At 47.7% G+C, this 15,625-nt stretch overlaps 1 protein-coding gene across 6 annotated transcripts in view; it reads right to left on the bottom strand.

Moving 5' to 3' along the window:
* RANBP3 (RAN binding protein 3) overlaps positions 1–15,625 on the bottom strand; it is a 52,900-nt gene that overhangs the window by 17,712 nt on the left and 19,563 nt on the right. For 2 of the 6 annotated variants that reach the window (XM_012729696.1, XM_012729697.1), the window contains exons 3-6: positions 10,553–10,753; positions 2,409–2,445; positions 2,238–2,324; positions 397–468 (exon numbers count right to left, since the gene is read on the bottom strand). In XM_012729696.1, coding sequence (XP_012585150.1) covers positions 397–468; positions 2,238–2,324; positions 2,409–2,445; positions 10,553–10,753 — 397 coding nt within the window. Of the gene's footprint in view, positions 1–396; positions 469–2,237; positions 2,325–2,408; positions 2,446–10,552; positions 10,754–15,625 lie in introns of those variants that run through there. The other 4 variants (XM_012729698.1, XM_012729699.1, XM_012729701.1 and 1 more) reach the window with 3 other exon arrangements.

The following is a 15,625-nucleotide window of genomic DNA, read 5'->3' as shown; positions in this document are numbered from 1 at the left end:
GGCGGGTCAGGAGAGGTCTGCCACGCCATGTGGAGCTCCTCTGGGGCAGGCGGGAATCGAACTCATGTGGAAGTGGGTTTAGATTCTCAGTGCTGTGCTTTAACCCGCTGCGCCACCAGGGAGGGCCCAGAGGTATTTTTTTTTTTTTTAAAGGATTTAAAACTCCTGAAACCAATCCTGCTTTTGCAGAACAGAACTAAGGCTTCTGTAGTCTGCCTCACGCTGGATTTCAAGTCTTCTAGCTGAAGAGTTGGGAAAGCATTCAGGAAATGAACGAAAAGCCTTATGTCAAATTGCCCATTCCTAGTTAAGATTTTATTTTTTACAACATCAACCGTTTTCACCAGGAAAAGCCCCGTGACTGGCTGTGAGAGGCAAGGGGATGAGAGGGCTCACCTGGCTCTGAGTCAGAATTGCCTGCAGATGGCTCGCAGAAGCTTGATGGCATAAAAACATTGTTTTTTGATACTGTCGACACGGAGATGTGGGCAGGGGAAGGAACAAGAGGAAAAACAGTGTGAGTAGGTAGGACAGAGGTACAAGGGGTTACCCTCTCCCACCTGAGGGTCTGAGCCCCACTGTGGGTGAGGGCTTCAGCATCATGCCAAGTCCTCAACTGCTCCTTACAAAAGCAGCCCCCTGGATTCTACAGCAAATAAGGGTCTCTAGTTGAAAGGCCTTTCTCTGTAGCAGTTCAGTCTGGTCTATGGCACCTTTATTGTCCTCGTGTCCCTGGCCTTCCCTTGGCATCCTGGAGGCACCCAGGAGGGCAGCGGACGGCAAGCAGGAAATTGAGTCTCACCTGGGCCCAGTGAGTCTCACCTGGGCCCTACACTCCTTGACACCAGTGGGGGCTATCCCAGGCTGCTGGTCAGGCAACACGCAATGGGACCGAGCAGAGTCAATGCAGTGCACAGTGATGCTTGCAAACCACTGGCATCACCAGCGACTCATTTCCCCTAATGAGTGAGAGCTGAGCACCTCTAGGTGCCAACGCAATGGGAGAGAGAAAGCCATTTGGTGTTCCTTTGCCCCTATATTGACAGCACACAGTGTCTCCTCTCTGTTGTGGACTCTTGATACAGAAAGCAGGCTCCATAGCAGACAGTAAACAGGAAAAACACAAGCAATAGCTAGGGGAGTGGGTGCCCCCTTTCCGCAGGGATGCCTATGCCACAGAGATCCTTGAAAAAAGGATGCCAAGAGCAGCTGAACTACAAACTGTGGACAGTTCCTTAACACCTGGGTAGCAATGGGGGGATCAGATAAAGTGGTGAGAAAGGACATGGCAATGCCCAAAGTAAGTGTTAAGGGAAATGGGTACACAAGCAAATGTGTACAGGGATGAAGGTGAAGGTCCACTCACTCTCAACTTTGTTCATTCCTATAATGCTGGCACTGCTCGTTAGTAGGGAAAAAACTTCAAGACTGTCTTATTTTCCTGGAAGTGGTAATCTTTAAGATTCAGCTGTAAAATGTTTCACATGAACTTCCAAAGAATGAACTCAAGCTGTGTAACTGGAGAACTTCTTTAAATACTCATGGGCCTCCACATCAGCTCCACAGAGAGCGGAGGCGGCACAGGCCCAGTGCAAGAGGAGCTGAGTCAGGATGAGAGGGGAGGGGCAGGGCCTGCAGCAAGCACTTCCCCCAATCTTCAGGGGTGTCTCCAAGGCTTTCAGTCTCTCTCTCTAGCTCAGAACATGCCTCTTCCCTGCATAAGCCCCTCTGGTCCTGGGTCTTAAGCGCCACATGGCCACACTTGGCCTACCCAGTGAGACCTCACCAAGCCCTCTCCTCCTAAGCGTCTGCTGGGGCCACTCAGCTCAAGGCTGTGTTTCTGGGCTCCTCGACTTCACCACCAATCTCCAGGCTGAGCTGAAGTCAGGAGAACATCCATTTCCCACACCTTTAGTCTACAGAAACAGCAGCTTTGGAAAGGGATGTAGTTTAACACTGGGGCTAATGACAGTCTTTTCCCTCTATTTCAGAGGGCTGACTTCTTGGCTCATGCTCTTAATCATCCACTAAGTCTCTGTAAGCGCCACTGATTCCTGATGTAGACTCCTGGTGCCTCACCTCAGGCAAGCTCTAGCCTCATTCCTGAGGGAGACTGAGTCTCAAATTGATTTTACTCAGATATGGGCAGAAAATACAAGAGCAGGGTGGGAGATATGGCAAGAGCAACATGGGTGGATAGACAAGAATGTTTCTACAGTTCAGCGAAATTCTTTTACCTGACTGTGAAGGTGGGAATTGGGTTAAAGAGGACGTTCTTTCTCGCTTGACAGGAGGGCAGTAATTTCCATCTTCTCGGTCAGAATCTAGAAATGAGAAGGAGGAAAAAATCAGTCTGCTTTCATTTTTTACATGGCAAAGATGGTGAAACGCTTTAGAAATTTCCTCACCTTCTCCACCTTCAGGGCTGGAGCTTCCTGCTGATCTCTGAAACAAAAGCACCCATCAGAGTGGTTACAGAAGGTCATGCTGACGAGGCCCCACAGTGAAAGGATGAGTTGAGGAGCTCTACAATGAATGGTCTGGGTGCAGGACTAAGCTCACTGCCTAAGCACAGCCAGCCGGCTCACAGGTAGGCTTTCAGCCTAAAGCTCACAAAGTAACTGACAAGCTTCCTACCTAAAGACCCATGCCAAGGAATCCTCTTAGCGGCTGAGAACTCATCTATAGCACAAGGATCAGGTTCTTTCCTCTACAGCTTATATTGTACTGGTCTTCTAACCCCCGACTCAAGCACAGTGAAATTTTATCTGGCCAAAATTCATTTTGCCAAGAGTTGAAAAGTGACCCCTCTGTTTAAAATGGTTGCATAGCACCAAATCAGCCTGGACTCCACTCCCTGTCCTGGTGTATTCCACGGTGAGGACTCTGCTTCAAGGTGGGCTCTTATTTCCATAGCAATTGAGAGTTTTAATGCCTCAGACCAAAATCAGCTGCAAAACACTCAAAACAACCATCAAACACCAGAAAGTCAGGAGACTATAGAAGTCACTGAACATGAAGGTGGCTGAAGAAGTTCCCTCTGAACAACCTTTAGGTTTAGAATGTGAACAACCAGCTATTAAGAAACCTTCAACTTCTTCATGGGTCCCAACCCAGGACAATACATAATCCTCCTGTATGCCCTTCTCCTGAACTTGTAACTCATCAGCACTAAGCAACCAAAAGCAAACCCTGAGGGCTGCACCTCACTCTTGGGCACTCATTCAAGAGCGAGGAGGGCTGATTTTCTTAGTTTCAGGGAAGCGCCGCAGAGCTCAGCTCTATCCAGATGAGGACCACCTGCCTCAACAAGCTGTGAGGGATTAAATGAGATGGTGCACGTGAAAGTGCTCTGCCAACTGCAGTAACCAGATTATGGGAGCCAGGAGAGAACCTCGGGGTGTGGGGGCTGGTGCGGTGTGCTTTTCCACAAAGGGCCAGACCACATTCATCTCAGCTCTCACAACCTTTCACAAGTTAAACCCTTTTGATCACAACAACAGGCTGCTGGGCAGCGCCTATGGACCCTCATCCAAAAAGACAGTGAGGGCCCAGAGAGGGCAGGAGCTGTGCTTGAAGCACACAGCTCATTTATTATGATTAGAAAAAGTTTCCAGCCTGGCCTCTGCCCTTCCCCACATGAACTGATGCCTCCGGTTTGAGTCAGAAAGCAAGCGTGGGCTTCCTGCTCCAAGCCGGTGTCCCAAGGGTTCACTCGAAGTGGGTCTAGGGGATCAAGTCTATAAAGGGAGAGGTACCACTCTCATCACACGTGCATCTGCGTGCTCGGGCAGCTCAAAGGAGACAACTCTCACTATGTAGAAATACAGTCCCGTAACACTGCGGGGTTGTCAGTCCCGGGGCAAATGTGAACAGACCACTGTGCCCACGAGGGAAATAAAATCCCTGTCACTTTTCAAGTGTGAAGCCTGGGGTGAATGATTTCACCTGGAAAATGAAGGTGCTGATGCCTCCCCTATGGGAGCTGTGAGCCAGTGGCAGGTCATGGCTCACACCTGGACAGACCAAGTCTGCACACTCACTTCCACAGCTGCCTTACCCTGGGGGGACGGGGCCGTGGGCAGCGGGGCAGGGCTTCAGCAATCAGAGGAGTTTGGGGTGCAGGGATAGCCTAGAGACAGGAATGAGGGACTAGGGGTGAACCTGTGGAGGGATGAAGAGCCCAGACTTGGGGATGGGGTGCCGCGGAGATGAACTCCTGCAGCGATGCGACTCTAGCTTAGTTGAGCGTGCAGTGCTGCAGTGCCACGGCATCAGCAAGTCAGCAGGCTGGAGTCTTGGCACCAGGCCCCTCCTGGGGGGTAACACTGGGGAGGCTCCAGGCACGTCTACCTTCATAGCTGCAAAGGCAAGCAACATACAGGCAACTGGTGGCTGCTGCGAAAACAAGTCTCCAGGAGGGGTCTAAGCCTGGTTATCACATCCCAGGCCAGCCGCTGCCCTTGACCACCGACCAGTCACTGCCAGCGCAGAAGGGAGCAAACCACCAGCCCTGGCAACTCTGAGAATTCTGCCCGGGGGGTGGGGGTGGGGGAATATGCATCAAGGGGCCAAGACATAACCACCAATATCCTAAATCTTCCAGGGGTGATGTCCACCCCCACCAACATGGAACGAGAATTCCCACTCACAGGACACCCAAGTCCTCCTGTTTCCATCTGAAAACCCCTGACATCGGAATGAGTGGCCACTATAAGCCCTCCGTCTTGGCCACTCATGATCCCCTGGCCCTGCTGGCCCCTGAAAGCAGGCCCTAGCCCAGGCTGGCACCTCCTCACATATTCTTCCTTCCTACCACCTCACTGCCTACTCCTTGCCCCACCCCAAGTAGTATCTTAGGACTCTAGATATTTCTTCTCATTCAATAAACATTTTGGCTATTCCCAAGCCCACACTTCCCAGGTCCTATGGGATCTGCCACCTCCTAAAGGTCTCTTGGGACCTCTGTGGCCTAGCAGACTCTGCTCCTGCATGCTCATACGCCCATTTTCTAAAACAAGCCCCTTGCCCCATGACTTCAATGTCCCTGAATTTTTGTCAGTGGCCCTTATTCCAATTTTCTGGTGTTAAGGCCCCCCATGAACCTCTAAGTTCCAGAAAGGGACATGGGAGGGGTTTGCTGGGCAACTGTTCAGTGAAAGGATTCTGAGGGCTACGGAGAAGCAGTCAGGCATGTGCCCTGTCAGGATGGAGCCATGGCACTGGCCCTTGCTAGCAGCACGCCCCGACTTCCTACTGTTTCAGGGCTGCTGCAGAGAGGCCTCCTCCATGACCTGTCTCAGCGTCCACCTTGCACCGCCCTCTGGCTGAGGGTTGTCCAGGTTAATATCCACGAAGTCAACTTTCTAGGGTTCCTCCTGCTGTTTGTTTTCTAATTTCACTTCACTGTGGCCAGCCTGTATGATTTCAAGCCCGCTAAATTGTACTGAGTCTTTGTGGCTGAGCAAAAGGTCTATCATGGAGAATGTTCTGTGTGTCTGTGCTCCTGGTTGGGAGTGTTCTGTAGACGTGTTAGGTCAGTGTAGTTTTAGTGCGGCTCAAGTCTCAGTGTTCTGTTTAGATGCTCTGATTACACAAGGCCTGCAACATGGTGACTGACTTGTTTATTTCTCCCATTAGGTCTATCGGTCGTTGTTTGTGTATTGTGGGGCTCTTTTCATGACACCCAACTTTCTCACCTCACTACCAATACCACCCACATTTCTCAGACTTCTGGGAATCCTTAAGAATTTGGTGGGAATCAGCCTCTCCCCAGAAGTAGCTAGACCAGGAGCTGAGGCCTCTGTGGCTCCTGCTCAGCTCAGTGGCACCCCGCTGCAAGAGGCCCCCTTTTTCCCTGTCAGCATACCATGGCCTTGCTGTTTTTAGAGCATGTCAATTGCTGTTCCTGCCTTAGTATTCTCCTACATATGATAGCCCCATGGCCTGGACACTCTACCCCCAGGCCCAGTTAGTATGGCCTCCCTGTGACCCCCAGGTGAACCCTTGATCACTTGCTATCTCTACCCTCTCGCCCTTCCTCCTATTTCTGGCCTGACTTATGGATTAGCTAAAAAATGATTAAAGGCGGTTTTTGTCTGTCTTCCACTCCAACGAGGTCCAACCTCATTGTTCTGATCACGGCCTATCACCCAACTAGACATGTAGGATACTGCTTACTGCATGATGAAATCCCCTGCCACTTCCCCTGGGACCCAGAGAAGAACAGGCACCTGATCAGATAAAATTCAGACACTGTAGATCTCTGACCCAGAAAACCCTCAAATCTGTGCCAAGAGTCTCTTCTCAGAAACACCCCACAGGCACGTGCGGCCTGGAAAGGCAGGAAGATCAAACCCAGGAAGAACCACACAGAGATTCCCTTACTGGAGAACCTTAGAAACTGCTGGAACCTCTTGTGGGGTTTAAAACACCCAGTTCAGGAAACGGTTGCCAGCAATTCTTCTCTACAGAAACTAATGCAAGGAAGCACAAAACAGAATGCATGGCAAAGTCATTTCTGCTTGACTTCGGACATGCTGACTCTTCTAGAAGCCCTTAACCACATTCCCTGGACCCTGCTTGGGGTTGAAGGGTAGAGGGTCAAACTCAGGTTGAGTCTGCTGTTTGCTGCTTCATGTCATCTTCCCCCAAGCCAGGAAAAAGTCTGGGATGTAGCTGCTCCCTTCCGAGTTTCCCCTGGCCACACAAGACCAACTCCAGCTCCACAGACACTTTCCTCAGACACAGCAGCCTGGTGGTTCAGATCTGTCATGTCAAAGCAGCCTCTCTCCCAGTCATGGGACGGGTACTCAGAGGTCAGCTGAGAACAGTGCCCGAGACACTTTTGAAATCAGTCCCTGAAGCTCCCATTCCTCAGCCTCAGAAGTCTGCAGTTTGGGGGTGGGCAAGGAGGATGCTGAGAGCAGATTTCCAGGATGCACACTACCAGGGAAGGGCTGAGAACAAAAGCAGGGGTGTGGAGACCCCATTTCCTCCTCTACCTCAATCTCTTTACACACTTGAATCCACCTCTGTAAGGGTCAGAGCTTTAGGAAAACACCTGGGGAACACTGAGCTCAGCACATTCAGGCACCCTAGCTAAAAACAAGAGATGTATACAGCAAGAGATGCAAAAAAAGATCAAAAGATCACCCTTCAATTTACTTCTCTTGTGTTAGGACAGAGTGAATAAAGCAGGTTCATAAAAGATGAAGTCCTTTCTGGTGATGGCTGGCTGCACTGTGGTAAGCATGAGCTACAGGAGAAATCCAAGGAGCTGTTCAGCACGTGTTGCAGGAAGCACCCTCATTCCTAAAAACTGCGTGAGGGGCAGCAAGTGCTCAAAAGTCACTGGAACCCTGTGGGTGGGGGTGGAGGCGGGGAAAGCATTCATTCTGTGAGGTATGTGCCTGTCCACCAAGTACAAAGTACTAAAACATCTAACCTGAGATAGCACTGTACGTGTGAAGAGTTCTGCTTTTTTGTATAATGAGTAAAAAGGTGGAAATTATGACTTAAATTTATTAAAGGTCTCCCCCACTCCTGCAAAAAAAACATATCTCTTATGAAGCTGTCTGGACTGGGCTCAAGGAGCAAACGGTGGTCTTAGAAGCTGGCACAGAGACAGATACAGGCAGACACACGGGCAGTAAGCAGGAACGAACAGCACTGACCTCCTGAAAAGATCAGAAAGCAAGACCATGTCAACTAATTTCCTTCCAGATACACCAGAGACCATCTGGTTGCTTGGGCCTCAATGACACTATTCTGAATTGACCAGTTAGAAAACCTGTAGGACGTGGCCGCAGGGATTAGCAATCATTTACAGGGGCCCGTTGGAGCATCCTTGTTTCCATAGGGACAAGTGAATACTGTATCTGTGACTGAGGCAGTAAGCTCAGTTCTTACCATAAAGATAGGTGCTGAACAAATAGAGCTGGCCATTGAAGATCTGAATCTTTGGGTGGGTGGGCGGTGTCAAACTCCATATAGGAGTCAGTCCAGCCAGTGGGCGCATTCCAGAATCTTCCTAAGCTTCCTGGTGGGTCTAATAAAAGATATTTTAGGTTCAGCAGCACCTTGGCTTGGAACTTCTGTCCAGTTTACTTCAGCCAGGCTCAAAGAGCTAAAGCTGACTTCTATCTCCAGACCAGAGAACTTAATCTGAATGTGGTTTGGTCTTCTTCAAACTGTCTTCTGAGAGCCAGGGAGTCTGATATATATAGCTTTTCCTGGTACTGCGCCTTCAATGGCCAGCGTTCTGATGAGACTGAAAGATGATAAGGGCCCTTTCTAAGCAACAATTCAATGAGCTGCTATTTATCATAAAGAACTTGCAGCCTTATGTTCTCCCCCAAGGGATCATGGAATAAAGAACAGACTAAACATGATGGATGAGACCTACTGGATAACTTGAGGGCAGTTTCCTGAATTCAGCGTGCTACAGATCAAGATCCAAATTTGTTCTAGTGCAAAAGCCACTGGTCAGGTTAACCAGAGAAAAGCCTCAGCCTGAAAGGTCAAGGGGATTAGGGGGAGTCAGGTTCCATGGGTCTGGATTTATGCACTAGCTAACCTAGAAGAAACTACACTTTGCCTAGAACATTCCCAATCAGTAGAGAAAGCCTATCAGCGGAAGCCACTAGCAACCAGTCAGTTTTCTCTGCTGGGAGCCCATGGGAGTGACCCCTGGTAGGCTCAGAGCTCTCACCAAATGTGAGGGGTTAGCTGGGACTTCTGATGACTGAGGTTTCCAGTTATGGATGCTAAAACAAAACAACACATGTGCATCACATGAGTTTGTGGTTTTCGCCACCATGCTGGTACATTCATAAACTGCTCCACAGTCCTGGCTCTCTCCCATGGACACTCAACGAGTCATAACATTTGACCTTTTATTTGCCAGTTTGGGGAATGCTTGAACTCTCTGGATTACAGTCTCTGACCCAAAGTCCACAAGAACTGAGAAGCTGAGTTCCACTGACTAGGCTTCAGAAACACTTGGCCTGGCCACAGAAGGAAGGTGAGGGATCTCCAGAGCATTTCCTACTCAGGCTCCTTGCGGGGTGGGGGTTAAGTGGGCTCATCAAAAGGGCATTAAGAGGGACAGGAGAGGAAAAGCGGCTGCCATCACACAAGCTGTGATTTCCCCTTACTCTTCATCTGAAGCTCATTTTCAACCTCTTGACTGGAGATGTCTAAGGAAACTGAGCTTTCAAACCAGGCAGCAGCAGAGGTCCTCAGCAGGGGCACATGAGGATCTGTCTGCAGGGACTCAAAGCAGACCCCAAGAGAAAGCTGTCCTGCGCCTGTGAAGGTTGAAGGCATGGAAACACTTAATATTGAAGAAGAAAAAAAATTTCCAGGAGTTGCCTTGCCAAATTTTTAAAAAGGGTGGTGACTTCTTTTAATCCTTGCCCTCCCCCGTCGTGTGCTCTTTATGTGAGAACTGTCCCATAGAACATTCTGGTGCAAAAGCCTCCTGGCTAGAATTTTTCATGGGTCTGAGTACGTTTCATTGCCCCAAGCCCATTTTAACTCCCATAGATGCTGGTACAAGGGAAAGCCTATTCTTACTCCATCACACATTGCTTCAAAATAAGAAAATGTGCCTCCAACCTCCCTCAGTTGAACATCACTTCTTACTGGGTGTCCTAGGCTTTGATGACAATGACTGGTTTTCCATAGAAAACACAGGGACTGACGATGTGACAAAAGGACTCACCAATGGTCTGGGATTTTGACATCCCAGAAAGCTGACTTGTGCTCAGTGGGGGCAGGGTAGGGGCCTTTGTTGACTTGTTAAGAGTCTTTTTCCCCTTACATAAATGGGGTGTCTGTCTTAGGTCTCTAGAGGACGGAGTTTTCAATCCTGAACAGAGGATGATGTTTACCTTTCCCAATTTATCAAACTCCAAAAACCTCAGATACTTCTTGTTCTCGAGAGTTCACAATCTTCTCCACCTATAATCTTCAAAAGCCTTCTGAACACAAAGATAAAGAGCTCAAGGGGTTCCCTCTGGATTCAAAGGAAGTCTTTTCTTCTTCCTGCTTTGATTGAAGACAAGCAGTTCACAGCCTAACCACAGTCCAAACACAACAGGTCTTGCAAAGCAATCTGCCTTAGATACCTTCTCCTCTGTATCAAGGAAGCTGGAGCTTCTGGCATTTCTAAGACAATGAACTCAAACACCCACATTCAGGGAAAGGAGAAGAAAAACGTAAGGAAGGAGAGAAGGGTCAAATCTGACTGGGAAGCGTCTACTCTACTACTTAGTTCCTCTCCGCCTCTCACGTCCTTTCCAGGAAACAGGATGCACTTCTTGCTGAGTCTGGATCCCCCAGCAGGAAAAGTCTCAGTGTGAAAGGGGGCTTCATCTTTCCTGGCTTTTTGGCAGCACGAATTAAAGGGAGCTGGAGAGATCCTTATAGCCTTTTTCAGTTCTTACCAATCTCTTGGGATCTAGGAATGGATCTGAGGACCCCACCAGAAAGGGGTCAGGTCTGGACTGGGACCCTGGGGGTGGAATGCCAGCGGAGGTGGACTTACCCCTGCCAGTTCTCGAGGAAAAGGAGGAAGCTGGGCTTCAGGAGCGGGAAGCGAAGAAGTGCTGGCTGAAGCACTAGCAGGGGCAGGAGGCTCTAGGGCATGCTCACCAGCTGACTCGGGGGGACCCGTGCCATGGCGGGGGGCCTCGGCCTCCCCCAGAGGCTCCTCTCCTGAAGACAAGTCTTTTTGCTCTGCAGAGGACTGGGAGCAAAAAAGACAAATTTTCTTCAATGTGAGTAAGGTTGCAACATGGGGCAGGGAGGAGTGAGGTTATCGACTAAACTGGCCCTCCAGACTGGCAATGTAGGGCGGACTTGCTGCTGTCCAACTCTGTAAGAGGTTTTGTCGTCTTCAGAAGTCCAGACCCGCATGCAGCATGAAGCTTCTTACCAGCCAAGAATGAACAAAAACACACTCCTGGTGGCCGAAATGGGGGCTGACCTCGATCAGAGGGGGACATGGATATAATCAGTGTTCTGTTATCCCAAGGATTAATGACATATCTCCTTGGAAATACTGAGGTGGGGCAGGGCAGCAGCACCTTTCTGTCTGTCAGGAAGGATGGGGAGAGCCTGGAATACAATACATCCATAAAATGGGCATCCAGGGTCAAAGGCTTTTACATTTCCATATGGTTCTTCCAGCACCTTTCAATTTGTTCTGCTTAAACCTGAGATAAAAAAAACGTATTCTTGTTTCAGTGAGTGCAGGGATGGGGTGACCAAACAGGCTTTGTATTAGCAGACATGCTGGTGGGAGACCTGTGATCCCAGGCCTAGAATCCTCCCAGGCTCACCCCAATCACCTTGGGCAGGGCTGATTTGGAAACTAGCCAGGCTAGGAGAGCCAGTTCTGGACATCTTCCTCCCACAAGTGCAACAGCCCTGGTATCCTCTGAGGTGTTCTTGGGGATTCTGGATGGGCTATCATGGGCTGAGAGCTCTGCAGCCATGAGTCTTCTTCAGAAATGGGCTGTGAAGCTGGGGTTCTGGAACAGATGAGCTCTTGTCCCCAAACCTCCCATTTGGCACTGTCCAAGAAGACAGCTTTCTCACATCCTGTGACTGAGGAGACTGTCAGACTACGTTGTCTCCCTGAAGATGGGCCTGCGACTGTGGAGTGTGAAGTGGTTGAGACCTCTTTAGACTGGGCTCGGGGACTACTACCCTTTGACTTAAGAATCCTCAGATGAGAGGAACTACATAAAGAGGATTTATAAGAGAACATCTAGCTCTTTTTTAGAATGCAAAAACAATTCAACTTTCACTCATCCATACATTTAAAAAGTCACCCAAATCGACACCATCCAGGGCAGATCCACTGACAATAGTTTGTCTTCCAAACTGCTTGTCACCCTGTCTACACACTAGTCTGCTGCTACTTTATGGCTAGAGATTTAACACCTCAGAGAAAAGATTAAACCCAGAGCTCTGTGGGAAACTGCCTGTCTCCAATTAGAAGTTTTTTTTTTTTAAAAAAAATTCCTCCTTTTGGAACATATTCAAATACATTCATGGCATGAGAACCAAAAAGAAGTCTAAATTGAGGATCAAATAGAAACATAAATGTCATTCCAGCATTTTCTACTTGGGTCCCAGTGTTTCTACTGAACAAAAAAAAAGTATGCTCTAAAAGTAAGCTCTAGAGGTAAGAGTCTCTAGTTTTCTATCAGACCTCAAAATTTTGGCAGGCTTTAACATCATCATAAAATATGTGGCTGATAAAAAAGAAAAATCAAATCCACACACACAGGATACACTTCTTACACCAACAGTAAATGTCAAAATGAGTAAAACATGCACTGACAGTGTTTGAGTGACACTGGACATTGTGCTCAACAGCATTTTGGTAACTGCCTCCACTTTTTACCCAAAAGGTGGCACCTTGCCAGTGCAACCTCACCGCCTTTCCATTCAGGTTAACAAATATTTGGAAGATAAAGCAACTGAGAGAAACATTTAGTCACCATAAACAATGAAACTACTGACCGATATTCAAATTCTCTTTGTATTAAAATGAAAACAAAAACAAAAACAAAAACAAAAAACCTGTCTGTCTCCATTCAAGACTGTTAAGACAAAAAGGTTTCATTCTCGTGGGGAAAACACAAAACCATAGGAAGGCAAGTAGTTCATAAAGAGCACCCTCTTTCGGAAGTGCGGAGTGAGAGAAAGAAGTAAACAAGTCCTGTGCTGTCAGGCTGGCTGAGTTTAGATTTTGAGTGTTAACTGTGGAGCTCAAACAGTCCACCACTTTGTTTAACAATAGAAGGATTCAAACAACTTGTCCCATGGCCACGCTAGCAGGCTAAGCAAGTGATGCACTCGACAGGTCACTGATCAATTTGTGGTTATGTGAACGCAATATGGGCCAATAATGAGCCCCATGGAAGAGGTTACATGTCTCCATCACCAAACAGGTGCAAAAAACTCCTGTGCAGGCAACTAATTCTTTTTCTTTTTAATTTCCAATTTAAAAAAATCTTAATCATGGTAATAGTAGTGAGGCCTAGTGGATGCCTTAGAGAGAGCATTAACAGCGAAGCTAAACTTAAGGGTCAACAAATGGGACCTTTCCTGACCTTTGAAGATCAAGAAGTAGCTATAAAAAAAAAAAAAAGCTGCAAGGGACACTTGGTGACAATCAGGACAACTTAAATATGAAATATGTACTAATAAACGCTGGAGGGTATTTATGAATGGCGATCATTTTCTTAGGTGTGACTACGGGACCAGGCTTGAGGCACAGAACGCTGCATTCCTAAGAGTTGGCAGAGGAAGTATTTTAGGGGAGGACTGTGAGGTGTGCACAACTGTGAGGTGTGCACTGATGACGAAAATGTTACCAGTGAAGCCAGGCTTTTTTGAGGACTGGGAAAATTTGAAAAGAAAAGGGGGGAAGGAGCTCACCTTGAAAAAACAACAGCAGTCTGAACCCCTAACCTCCCTTTTCCAACTTTGCTTCTGTAGTGAGAGATGGAGCGAAGTGAAACAGAAGGGTCTCAAATTAACATTTTTGTGGCTGTTTCTTGCAAATCCATCTTCTCATTTCCCTTGAAATGGGAAGCCAGGGGAAACAAACTTTCTGAGTCACTATTTACGTCCCACCATAGTGGGCTGTCAAAAGCAACAGAGCGAGAAAGGAAGATTCGTGTCGGTCTGGCCACTCTACACCAGTCAGCTCAGGAAGTAGCCTAGTAGACATAGGTCCTTCTGGCCTTTGCCACTAAATACACAGTGTTTTCCCGCGCCCTTTTAGTGACCACATGATGGACTGGGAGAACAGATCTTTGAAGATGCTATTTTTTTTTTTTGAAGATGCTATTTTTAGGAGACCTTTTAGAATTGGCTCTGAGTCACTATTTTGATAAAAACTATGCTGCACATTTTTAAGGTGACAATCAGAGTCTTGCTGGTTACTGTTCTGGTTGAACACTCTTCTGTTTATAGAATTTCACTGACCTTCTGGAGATAATATAGATAAGTCAGCCTTCAATTATAAAGTAACTGAACCACCACACTCATGAAATCTGTACTGACACAGGAATTTTAAGAGCATTTGAAAACTTCAAGCAAACAAATATACATTACAGTGTTTCAAATTACTTGCTACCTTGAAGTCTTCAGGTCTAAAGAATTAATTCCTACTACTCATTAAAATCAGAGGCCAGTGGGCTTTTCCTATGAAGAGCGAGGAACTCAGTAGGCCAGCTGGCCTTGGTCCAAGTTACTTGAGCCTGCCATTACACAGAGAGAGAGGGAAGGGGGAAAGGGGGAGCGAGCCAATAACACCAGGTATGAAACAGGAGGTGGCAAAAGGCCTCAGCTTACCGACCCATTTTGAACTGATAGTGGCTCAAAAGAGATCAAAATAAAATTCAAAATTCCAGAAAATCCTGAATTTATGGAAAACCTAAAAGTTATTAACCTTCACACTTAAAAGTAATCAAACAGCCTATCCCCAAGGTCACCATCATCATCACCCAACTGAACTTCCTGAGGACCATTGATAAAAAACATAGTTGAGCTGTGTGCACTGGTCAGGGTCCAGAGAGGAGGAGGTGGCAGAGAACTGATCTAGGGTGAAGACAGTACCTGAATAACCAAACAAAAGTGTCCTTCAGAGACTTTCTCCGGTAGAAGAATTCACAATGGGGAAGTGACTGTGAGAACAGACTGCAGAAAAGCCCCCAGGTAACATAGGGGACGAGGGTGGAGGTTTCGGGCCACTGAGTCTTCCTCTGTCCCCTCTACAAACCCCCTTCCTGCACAGCACTTCAATTATCACTCAGGGAAGCTGGGTGGCACAAAGTTGTTTGTTTTTTTCTTAGACCAAAGAACAGAGTCTGTGAACTGTAGCAGGGCTGCCAGAGGTCCCAAGTCCCCACACCAGGAGCCCCCAGCCTTGGAGTCAGTGACCCTAGAAGAAAAACAGGATTTTCCTAATTTTTTGTGGATCTTGATCCCTGAGTTTATGAGATGCATGTGATTTCAGACCACCCTGATCCAGCACAGCAACGTGGGCAAACAGAAGTGCTGCAACAGGTGTTGGGTGTCACCCCTTGCCCAGGGCGGGTGGAGAGTGACCATCCATTCTTCGGGCAGAGGAAACCCTGTGTAAACCCGGAAGGTACTGCTACAAAGATCAAGGTTTTTGGACACAACTCTAACTTTCAAAACCAACTTGTCAGGAAGGGATAGAAAGCCAGTGACCTGAACGTAAAATAAAGAATACATGTGACACCATCTCATCACCATCTCATCAGAAAGCTACTGCTGCACCTCTCAGGCTTTTAACAGGCTGCTGTCTCTGGGAAACAGGTATTTCCAACAACGGTACATCTGAGATGCAAAACTCAGGAGGCAGAAGTAACCTAACAGATGGACATGGTAAATATGTAATGCAAACCAACTAATGCTTACTCTGAATGCTTTTATGGCCAGTTGGTTAGGGTCAAGAAATTTCCCTAAGAACTTGGAAGGCCCTCTTTTCCCCTTCACCACTACCGTCTTTCCCCTCTCCTCCTTCCTCTTTCCCACCCCTTTCTACCTTTCTTCTTTCTTTAGTCTCTTG

The sequence above is a fragment of the Condylura cristata genome, unplaced genomic scaffold, assembly GCF_000260355.1.
Source record: "Condylura cristata isolate star-nosed mole 26May11 unplaced genomic scaffold, ConCri1.0 scaffold00025, whole genome shotgun sequence".
Taxonomy (NCBI): Eukaryota; Metazoa; Chordata; class Mammalia; order Eulipotyphla; family Talpidae; genus Condylura; species Condylura cristata.
Note: the sequence above shows the minus strand (reverse complement) of the source record. Positions and strands in the feature narration are given on the sequence as shown.